General features: G+C 48.5%; 1 protein-coding gene across 1 annotated transcript; it reads left to right on the plus strand.

Moving 5' to 3' along the window:
• The first annotated feature begins 5,829 nt into the window (after positions 1-5,829).
• On the plus strand, positions 5,830-7,869 carry LOC119270143 (transcription factor TCP20-like). The gene is made up of 2 exons (XM_037552113.1): positions 5,830-7,490; positions 7,589-7,869. The coding sequence occupies exon 1, from the start codon at positions 6,159-6,161 to the stop codon at positions 7,182-7,184; it is 1,026 nt and encodes a 341-aa protein (XP_037408010.1). The 5' UTR covers positions 5,830-6,158; the 3' UTR covers positions 7,185-7,490; positions 7,589-7,869.
• Positions 7,870-11,258: the final 3,389 nt, after the last annotated feature.

The raw sequence follows: 11,258 nt of genomic DNA on the forward strand, positions 1-11,258 counted from the left end.
CTAAACATTAAAGTTGTCATGGTTGCTAGAATGCAATCTCATAGAAAGTTGAATTATGCAATCCAACAATTGGTTTTACAAAAAGTTGCACGATGTAGTACTAAAGTTGCACGATGTAGTACTAAAGTTGCACAATACAGTATTAAAGTTGCACCATATAGCACCAAAGTTGGCATCAAAAAAATTTCGTCGAAACATACTCATGCGGGATCTAGTTTCAAAGATCTCGTCGCAAGAGTTCCAGCAGTGAAAACGGATTTGAATTCCGACGCGCGGTTTGAAAGATATGACTTTTTAAAATTTAAAACTCTGAAATGAATATGCGTGGATATGCGTGGATCTATTATGTTCGGAATGGAGTAATTAGTGTGAACGCATTTAATACTAACAACCACATGCACTAGAAGACAAAAAATTAACAACCACATGTATGCCAGACGCGGCCGCTCAATTCAACCAAATAGTGCATATGCACTTTTTAGATTTTAGGTATATTAATAAACAATACTCACTAGTGCTAAACCTTGACTAGTTGGCTTGACCATCGAAGAATTGGAGTGCAGTATGAAGAATTTCCGAACACAGAGCCGGTGTCGCGTAGTTTAATAGAACTAAATCTAATCAGGACTAGTGAGGCAAGAAGTAGCACCGGCGGCAGCCTCCAATAACGCGTTAATCACGCTGGGGGCTAATCATGCTGGGGGCTAACCTATTCTTCTTTTAGGGTAACGTCCTGGCTAGTATAGTTAACGCATCGAGCGGCCTGTGAGGCTGGGATGTTCTCGACTGAGCGGCCAGAGGACCAGCGGCCCAGCGCCATGCACGGCCCAGCGCACAGGAATATACACATATGCTTATAAATTTTTTTGGGGCCTCTAAAGTTGATGGGCCCTGTGCGGGCAGCACACTCTGCACCACTATGGGCCCGGCCCTGCTTCATAGCATAGATAGATAAAACTGAACTACGGTGCAACTAGATAAAACTACGGTGCAACTAGATAAAAAACTACGGTGCATAACTACTCTGAGTCCTCATCATCATCCTCATCCTCGGAGGTGTTGTCCGAAGTATCGATCCATATATCCTCCCAATGTTCGTCGTCTGACGTGAAGATCGACCTCCCACCTGCTTCAACGATATCGCACTACGATATCGCCAAAGTCTTCAGCCGACGCCAGTCCGCTCGCTTCGCGCGGCACCTTGCCGTCCTCTTCGCCCAGTAGGCGCGCTCGTTGGCGACGTCCTCCGGGTGGCGTCGGCGCCACTCCGCCATGGCTTGCTCGTCCTCCTCGGCGACGAGGAGGCGGCGCTGCAGCCGAATGTGGTCCGCACGGTCCTGCTCCGTGATCAGACGAGGCGGAGGGGCGACGGCCTGCGCCTCTTCGCGCGTGTGGACGTCCCGAAAGTTCATCTGCGACGGAGGCCTTTCTAGGCGCCATGCCGACGCGTCGTACGCGCGGGCCGTCTCGTGCGTGGTCCGGAACGTGCTGAGGCCGAGCCGGACGTCGCCGGACCGAATCTCGGCGGAGTACCAGCCGTTGGGGCGCGCGGACGCCGCGGTAGCCTGAATATCCCTGGCGGCGCGGCGACATGGTGGCGCGGTGGTGGCAGGGCGCTGGAAACGGCGAGACAGAGGTGGAAGCAGCGAAGTGGCGAGGGGATGGGCGCGTGACAGTGTGGTGGAGCGTGTGGCAAGCGCCGCGTTTTATAGGCGCGCGCCAAATCTACCGCGTGAGCTGCCGCTATTTTCCGCGCGCGATAGTTTCTCGCCTCCGCTGAAACGCGTAAAAACTTGTCGCGCGTACTAAAAAACTAATTACCACGTGCGCGTTTTTTGGCGTGACTGTTGGAAATGCTCTAAAGAAGCAACTGCACCCGTGGAGCATTAGCAGGAGTATTCATTTCAATTGAGTGACGTGCCGTGTCGCCGACTGGCTTCCACGTGCTCCAATTTGTCCCCGCCGGTCGGGTCGTTTCGATCGACTGCCGTGCCGTCTTGCCGAGTGAATATCTTGTCTGTAAGGGGCTGTTTGGTTCTAGGACTAGCATTGCCACACTTGCCTAAGGTTAGTTAATCAAAATAAGAGCCACAAGTTGGCAAACCTAAGGGAATCTTGTCATACTTTTTGTGTGTATGTCATGTGGGGCTCAAATGTGACTTGACTAAGGTGTGGCTTGAACCAAACACTTATCTAAGTTGGTCAAACTTGTCTGACCTTAAATGTAACAATCTTTAGCAAAGTTAGTCACAAACCAAACAGCCCCTTACAGACAAGATATTCGGTCTGCCCATCCTGCAGGTTCATTTTTCTTCCTCTCTTCTCTGACTTTTACTAGAAAAAGAAAAAGATGCGTCCATGTACTGGTGTCTGGTCAAGTCTCATTCAAACGTCGTCGTCCTTCAATCAACGAGGAGACTCGCCCTGTGTTCAGCGTCAACGAAACCATGTCCAGCATTTTATTGTCCATTTAATCAACCAAACCAGTATGCATTGCTGGCTAGTGTGCAGAGTACGTGCTGCATGCCCTACAAAAGCGAAGAACTGGTCTAAAGAAAGCTCAGAACTGAAAATTTCGGTACGCTGGTTATATCAAGTTCAAGTGGAGTTCATCGCAAAAAAAGAAGTTCAAGTGGAGTATCTTTTTTTTGATAAAAAGTCCAAGTGGAGTTAATAGATGCCAATTAGGCTGTCGGGCGAGGAATGACCACGGGGTTCGTTGGTTGGTTGGTTAAGGCCCGGTTCGCTGGGCCATCAAGTTTGACCGGAGCCTGGCCCACTCGCACCGCCGCATTCACGAGCTTATCCATTCCCGTCCTCCATCCCATCATCACGAAAATAAAGAAAGAAAGTTGTCTCAAAAAAAAAAACGAAAATAAAGAAAGAAAAATCTGGAGAGGCCACACTGCCGGAGCCCATTGGTGGAGACCCGGCAGCGAAAGGAACGGACAGGGACGCCCAGGAATCTCTAGATGCACCACCACTGCTACACCCACATAGCACCTAGTAGTACTCGTGCACAAGTTGCATCAAACATTCCCCCAAAAAGGAAAACAGTTGCATGGCAATTTTACATTTTAAATATAGAAACTTTACATGGAGTTACATTCGGATTCGTTTGGAATTTGCAGTATGAATCTCTACTATTACATGAGAGTTGATGGTCGTACGCCCGATGTAGAGACCCCTGCTCCCCCCCCCCCCCCTGGGGGCGGGCTGCAATGACTGAATCCAATGAAATCAAATCTTTTGCAACTCCTGCAACGATAGATATGCAATGTAATTGCATTAACACGGTCAAATGAAATCAAATCAAACCATTATAGCTGTATGTCAGACATGAGCAATCAGATCTTTTACATTAACTCAATCAAATCAAATCATTTTGTATATTAGAATATGGTGGGTCACGATTATGTTGAACCTATAGAATATGTATGCCTCCATCACAACGCACAGACAATTAGCCAGCGCCACCTGTGTCTCAAAATGTGTGTCAAAAAATGTGCTGTACTTTGAGGCAGGGGGTACAAAATAAATAGTCATGTTGTATTTCTCTCGAAGCAATCCATAACTTTTTTTTCCCTGTGAGCAAATCCAAAACTTTTTTTTCCCTGTGAGCAATCCAAAATAAATAGGCTGCAATGCAGATATAACCAGCTACTACGTGTCAGGGTCGTGATAGGCTGCAGTATTCCAGATATAGCATAGTAGCTGCTCCAAGTGTACAGGTCCAAGTGGATGTAACAAAATGCGTGGATGCAGTTGTTGTCTGACAGCTTTCCTCCCCCTTTCCACCATTCCTCCATTTTACCCCGCCTGCCTCAGTCAGTCTCAGTCGCCTCACTCAGTTGAGTGTAGTACCTCCACCAACCACTGCTTGAACTCGAAAAGAGGGCAGTAAAAACTAGAGTTAATATCATCAAGAGTCATAAAACTTGCGCTTAATGTTCAGTTTGGTGTTAAAACTTTAAAAATACGGATCTGTGGTCATCTAACTCGCGTTCTCGTGCAAATACGGTCACTTCGCTCGTATTTAGAAATATCCCGCGCGCTGACCGGAACCGCTCGGTGCCATGCGCTCGTTTATTCTTTTGCAGAAGCATCCCTCATTTTATATTTAATTAAACAGAAGCCCCTTAATAATATGTGTGGGTCCCACTTGTCAGGACTAATGGTGGGACAATAAAAAAAGGGGCTGGGGTGATTCAAACCCTCAACCTCGTATACAATAAGCGTGCTAGCCAATGACTCCACCAATTATATGTTTTTTTATCGTATCCACCAACTATATGTTCGTGCACATATATATTGGCTACAGTTTTGTTACACTATTTTTTTCCCGGGTTCTGAAAAATCTGAGCTTTTTACGCCAAAGAAATTCTAATGAAAAAAACCGCATCAAAATATATAATGCTTAACCCACAACGTACAAAACTTAGCGGCTGGAAAAAAATTCCGAGTTTCATAATACCTCGGAAATTCCACTTTTTTGGCCTAAAATGTCAAAACAAATTTTGAATTCAAATATTTTTAATGTCTAATTATTTAGTTTATCAAGAAAATTAAATAAGTTATCAAATATTCGGCCTAGGAAAAAAACATAAATACAAGTAATTGTCGTGGCTAAAATACAAAGTTTAGGGTAGCGTTCATGTTAGAGTCTCTACATCCAACGAGGCGCTAGATGGAGTTGAAGAAAAAGAAAATATTAGGTAGCCTGTGAGAGAAAGTCGGGGCGCCCGGGGACTATTTTTGCATCGACGCCAGCCAGAATCCTGGATCCGAACTACTGGACGCCCGATACTATATGGCCGATGTTCAAACGATGATCAATCTAATGAGTGTGCTCCACTTTGCTATACACATGGATGATTGGATTTGCACATCGTGCAAAGATCGGGTGTATAGCAGCGCTTATCCTGGATTCAGATGGGAATAGCACGTAACAACCTGGAATTTAACCTTGGCGCTCATCCTTAGCGCCCCCGTTGTAGATGCCCTAACAGGTACTTGGTGTCGTGGTTAACTCCTGCGCTTTCGCATTTGAGGTATATAGATCAATTTTGTAGCTCCCCTTTTTCTGCAAAATTATCCATGCACTCAGGTTACGAACTCCTGGTTGACACACTGATAGATGGGCCCTATGTGGATTAGCCTAACATGTTGTTCATATCCTACTGATTAGTGGCCTCACCCTTAAATTACCCACTAGACATATGAGCCTTTCTACGTAATTGACCAACACAAACTTGACAGCCTATTCTGTGTAATTAAATAATGTTTAGTTGTGCATGTTCATCGTCACCCGGGGCTGGTGAGATGGATGCATGTCTGAGTGTTTTACTAATAGGTCCTGGCGAACCTCATCTGGCACATCTTTTTTTCATTATACTTGAGGCCTTCTGCGTGTAATTAAATAAATTGCAAAGGGTTTCTAAAAAATCCAGCATGCTAGGGTCAGCCAGTGCCTTGTGCACTCCGGGACATTGACAGGTGGGCCTTCGCCAGGCTGGCTCGCAAAAAAAAAGCAGGCTATATGGCTGGATATGAGAGGAATCGTCGTATTTGCACAAGAACGCAAGTTGAATGACCATAAATTCATATTTTTAAAGTTTTAACACCAAATTGAACATCAAGCACAAGTTTTGTGACTACCGATAATATTACCTCTAAAAACTACTCCACCAAAGCACTTCATCACTCAAGTTACCAGCCTAGATCCTAACCCTAACCCTAACCCCGGACAAGATTAGCAGCTCCAAACACACCAAAGCTGAAAAAGGCCCAAAAAGCCAGGAAATGACAGCGGGGGAGGGGCAGGAAAAGACATTGCAGGGGAGGAAGAAAGTCCGGTAAAGCCAGAAAGTGGGCGTGGTATCTATCTATCTATCTTTCCCTAGATTTTCTTATTATTCCCCCCCTATCTCCCTCTCTCCTCGGCGTCTTCTTCTCTTCCCTCCCCGTCGCCGTCTGCGGTCCATTATTGGTCTCCTCCTCCTCGTTCTTGCCTGGTTTTTGGGGAAGGGGAGGGAGGCGGGGGGCGCGATTTGGCTGGAGGAAGACGAAGGAGGAGAGGAGGAAAGCTGTTGATTTTGGGGGACGGACGGGCGGACGGACGGCAGGTTGGTGTGGTTGTTTTGCGTGTGGGCGTGGAGATGGACCCCAAGTTCCCCCCTCCCCCACCGCTAAACAAAGCGGAGCCCACCTCCGCGGCGACGGCCACCACCACCTCCTCCACCTCCACCCCGCCCGCCCAGCAGCAGCACCAGCAGCTGGATCGCGAGCAGTACCGCCACCCGCCGCAGCAGCAGGAGCAGCAGCCGCCGCAGCACCAGCAGCACCTGCAAATCCAGGTGCATCAGCAGCAGGAGGATGGGGGCGGCGGAGGAGGCGGGGGGAAGGAGCAGCAGCAGCAGCAGGTGGTGGTGGCGGCGGCGGCGGCGGGGGACAGGAGGGTGCAGGCGCTGGGGCCGAAGCGGAGCTCCAACAAGGACCGCCACACCAAGGTGGACGGCCGGGGGCGCCGGATCCGGATGCCGGCGCTCTGCGCGGCGCGGATCTTCCAGCTCACGCGCGAGCTCGGCCACAAGTCGGACGGCGAGACCGTGCAGTGGCTGCTGCAGCAGGCCGAGCCGGCCATCGTCGCCGCCACCGGCACGGGCACCATCCCGGCGTCCGCGCTCTCCTCCGTCGCGCCCTCGCTCCCCTCGCCCACCTCCGCGCTCGCCGGCCGGCCGCACCACCACCACCACATGTGGGGCCCGCCGCCGGCCTCCGCGGGCTTCTCGCAGGCCGGCTTCATGAACTCCTCCGGCGCCGACGGCGGGGGCATCGGCGGCCTCATGCAGCGGATTGGCCTCCCCGCCGGGATCGAGCTGCCGGGCGGCGGCGCGGGGGGCATGGGCGGCCACATCGGGTTCGCGCCCATGTTCGCCGGCCACGCCGCCGCCGCCATACCGGGGCTGGAGCTCGGCCTGTCGCAGGAGGGCCACATCGGGGTGCTCAGCCAGTTCTACCATCAGGTCGGCGGCGCCGCCGGGGCCAGCGGGCAGCTGCAGCACCCGCACCCCCACCAGCATCACCACCACGAACAGCACCACCACCAGCAGCAGCAGCAGCAGCAGGAGGACGGGGAGGACGAGCGCGAGGACGGCGACTCCGAGGAGGAGTCGGGGCAGTAGCAGGCTGCTGTCCACTTGTTATCACCACATCTGTTTCTGTTAATTTCTGCAGAAGGAGAAACCAAGGAAGGAGAGAAAACTGTATGCACGCAGCTATGGCGACGCTTTGATTACCTTTAGGTTGTTGTTGTTCGTTCTTGGGGTTGTGATGAGTTTTTATGTCGATTTTTTTCACTTGTGGTGTCCAAAACTCAAAAGAGGCTTCTTGCTCTGGGCTTTTAGTGGAATGGATCAGGGATTCAGGGTCATCCTCAGCTCCTACTCCTGCTGCTCTTTTGATCATCGCCAGAATTCCCTCCGGTTCAGGTAAAAAACTCGATCATTTTCTGCATTCCGTTTGTCGGATTATTTGAGCAGGGAGCTTGATTGACTGATGAGCCTTTTGTTTTGTGTCCTTATTGCAGGTGTACAATAGTTGAGAGCTGGATGATTTCGATCGTCCTTCCTTGAGTGAGTGCCTTATTTGTTGTTATTGCAAGGTGTGTAGATATTCAGGTAATTTTGCAGCTAGGGAGGTGTTCTTTTATAGGAGCAGTGATCTGCTCTTGAGCGATCAAGATGATGGCTGGCAATTTTATCCTCCCTTCACGGGCAATTTCTGCAACGAAAATATGATACAATAATAAACATTTCTAGATCCCTGATTCTGTATGCTTATCTTCTTAGACAATCATTTTATATAGCATTATCCTTGTTTGCTTCATCTGTGTTGGACCAATGATTCTTTTAATTATTTTTCTCGTCAGCATAACAGTTGCACTACTTTCTCTTGCTTCTAATGTACTCCCTCCAATCCATAATAAGTGACGTGGTTTTAGTTCAATTTGAACTAAAACCACGACACTTATTATGGATCGGAGGGAGTAGTAATCTAGTATATTTGCTAGCTAGGTGGAACTGTCTATAAATAGGATAAGGCAGTAGAATGTTCAGCAGATGTAGTCGGGATGGTGAAATGTTTTTAGCATTTAGATGTGCATGAATACTAAATTTATTGCACAGAATTGTACAAAATGCCATGTCTTCGTTTGATTCAGAGGCAAAGCTGAAAATCTTTGAACTTGGTCCATCATAGAATCTGGTACGGTGGTAGCGGTGAAAAGTGTCTAGAAATATTTCTGTTTAAATGTCAAAAATACCATTGGTTCACCATAGGGCAGGCAAGCATGTCAGACATTTGGGCTGTTCCACAATGATAAGGTGGATACACACACAATAGCATGGATTAACATTAACTCTGATTTGATAAACCTTTCACGAGGTGTTTTGCAAGCAAATGGCTAAAACTATAGCTAGGTTGATTATACCTTCTTTGCTCTCCTTTAATCCGGAGTCTGGAAAAGTTTCAAACACCCGGTGCCCACCGTCTGTGATTAGCTTATATACCCTTGTCGTCTATTTTTCTTGTCATGGTGAAGATCACTAGCCACTATTATCAGCAGAAGTTGTGGTGAACTGGTTTTGTAGATGGGTAATATGGGGAAGCTGCATTCCATTTCTATGAGCTTTAGGAACTTTATTTGCCAGCTCATCCAACACTAACAACATTTGTGCCCTTTTTCCTGGTGGGGCAGTAGAATGCACTCATCTAGCTGAACAATAAAAACACGCCACCGTGTCAAGAGAGAATTATAATAAGAACCACTTTACCAGTTGGAGAGCAGCATGTTCATTGTGGTCATCAAGAGATAACAAAAGAAAAAGAAAAGAGAAAAAAGGGTGTCTCTTTCTGTGTGGGCAGCATGATCATGCTGGCAAGTGCCTATTTCTTAACAGTTCAGTGCTTGTTTATCATGGCCTGGACCGCTGCCTGCCTGCTCCCCAATGGAAGCCAGTCATGGCTCTGGTTGGGGTTGAAACTAGTTCAGTTCTGATGCTGCCTTGGTTTCTTTTGTGTTTGTTTCATTGTTTGCATGGATCCATCCATCAATTCATGTTTTACCTCTTCAGTCTGCATGGAGTGACTTGAGTCCATTCATGTTTTTGCTTATTATAAGTGCATCCATGAGATCTTCCATAAATGTGAGACAGAGCATCTGATGATCTGAGCATGCGTTCATGTTTGGCATGGCATCTGTTGGATCTTGCCTAGTAGTTGCCATGAACCAGACTGCGTGAGGTGCTCTGATGTCGTCAGGTCACATGGTGTGGGCTGCCAATGGTGGTAGGGTGGCAGCAAACATCAGCAGCGTCGCATCGCCCTACTCTGAACTGAAATGTGCCTTCGCATCCTCCAAGAAACAGATTTCTGTTGCTCGTCTGATAAGGTGGGGGGTTATTTCTGGTGACCTCATGCATGCTTCCCATCTGCTACTACTACCCTATCCCAGTCACATTTATTCTGTGTGTCTCGAGAGAGGAATAGACGTCTGCCGTTCCGTTGCGGTTTATGCCAGATTTGGATTCTGAACAGGTTTTGGAGGGGTATGATGTGTTCTTCCGTTATGCAATGCACGTGTGCTTGCGCCTCCATTTTCCCACTTTCTGTTTGATTTGTATTGCCTCTGTCTGGAATTACCTGTCGCTCAAACAGATGTCTCGTCCGTTTGAGCGACGAGTAATTCCGGACGGAGGGAGTATTTGTTTACAGGCACGCGAGTCACGCCGCTCTTAAACAACGCCAGCAACAAGCGCCATGATTGCTCGCACCACTCACCTTTGCTGCTGAGATTATGGGATGATTATCAGTTAGTGTGGACAGTGTCATGCAAAAGCTCCTCTAGCTTTGTTTAGCAAGCAGTCTCTTTTGACGCTTTTGCTGTGATCCAAGTCAGCACTGTGATAGTACTTCTCTGAAGAAGACAAGTGTGATTCATGCTCGCCGGAATTTGGTTCTTTACCCGAATTTGAGCCTGGTAGTACATTTGAAAAAGCATGTTCACTTGGGTGTACAAGTGGTCGCCATCAGTCCATGATGGGGCAGCATGCTGGATTCATATATATTCTCCTACGATTCAAAGGCGTGGAAAAGTTACGTCGAACCGAATATCCCACCGAACTGATAGGATTTGGCGCAGCCTTGTGATGCTCAGAGAACTCCAGAGGAACAACTATAGTTTCGTTTTAACGCTTGTGCTAAATCTCAGTCGCATTTGATAAGTCTGTGTGTTGTCGTTAATTGTCTGCCCGTGTGTAGCCTGACTAGGGCTGTTTCTCCTGTTATTAGATATTTGGAATAAAGTTAATGAATTGAGAACAGGGCAGTAGCCCAACGGTTCGGGTCGCAGTGTTGCACCCGCCGCTCGTGGTATTCTCGCTAAGGAACCATCTGAACTAATAAAGTCGTAAGCAATGGTTTTTTGTCAGTCCAGAAAAGGATTCCTTTTTTTTTTCCAGAAACATCGCAATTTCCTCCTCGCGGCCCTCGGACAAGGCCCGGCCAAATTCTCGGAGCAGTACTCCCGCCGCTCCAGCACCTTTCCTCACCGCCGTCATCCACTAATCAAGGTCACCTCAATCTTTTAGAGCAATTTTGACCCAAAAATGTCCGTACGTGTCTGTTTAGATCGAAAGGGATACGATACAGGCCGACGCAAACAAACGAGCGTCCGTATTTTGTATTTTGTTCACGCACGACTCATTTCAAGCCCAAGTCTGGAATGAGTTTATGTCGACGCGTGCCTTTGTCACCCTGGCACGTATTGTATCCGTTTACCCGTTTAGTTCAAAACGGGTACAATACGTGCCCAACGCAAACGAACGAGCGTCCGTATTTTGTCCGCGCACGATCCATTTTAGGCCAAAATTTGGGATGAGTTTGCGTCGACGCGTGCCCTTGTCACCCTGTCAGTTGGTGGCACATCCACCCTCATTTTCCACCCTTTTTCAAAAAACCTTCCCGCCCGCTCGCCATGGACGGCGCGCTGAACCCGACATCATGGTCGGCATCGCCTCCACCATCGACAAGCCCCGCACCCACAAAAAGGCGACGGCGCCCAAGAAGGTGCGGACGGACGCACATCGGTCCGTTTAGTCAGCCAAGAGGGCTGGCCGGAGGCAGGTGCAGACCGACAGGCTGGAAGCCGCCGCCGTCAACAGGAGGCCACCATCGCGAAGAACAAAGTCCTCGTCATT

Source organism: Triticum dicoccoides, chromosome 3A (assembly GCF_002162155.2).
Source record: "Triticum dicoccoides isolate Atlit2015 ecotype Zavitan chromosome 3A, WEW_v2.0, whole genome shotgun sequence".
Classification (NCBI taxonomy): Eukaryota; Viridiplantae; Streptophyta; class Magnoliopsida; order Poales; family Poaceae; genus Triticum; species Triticum dicoccoides.

Coding starts and splice junctions, on each gene's coding strand:
- LOC119270143 (XM_037552113.1), top strand. CDS start 6,159: ATGGACCCCAAGTTCCCCCCTCCCCCACCGCTAAACAAAGCGGAGCCC.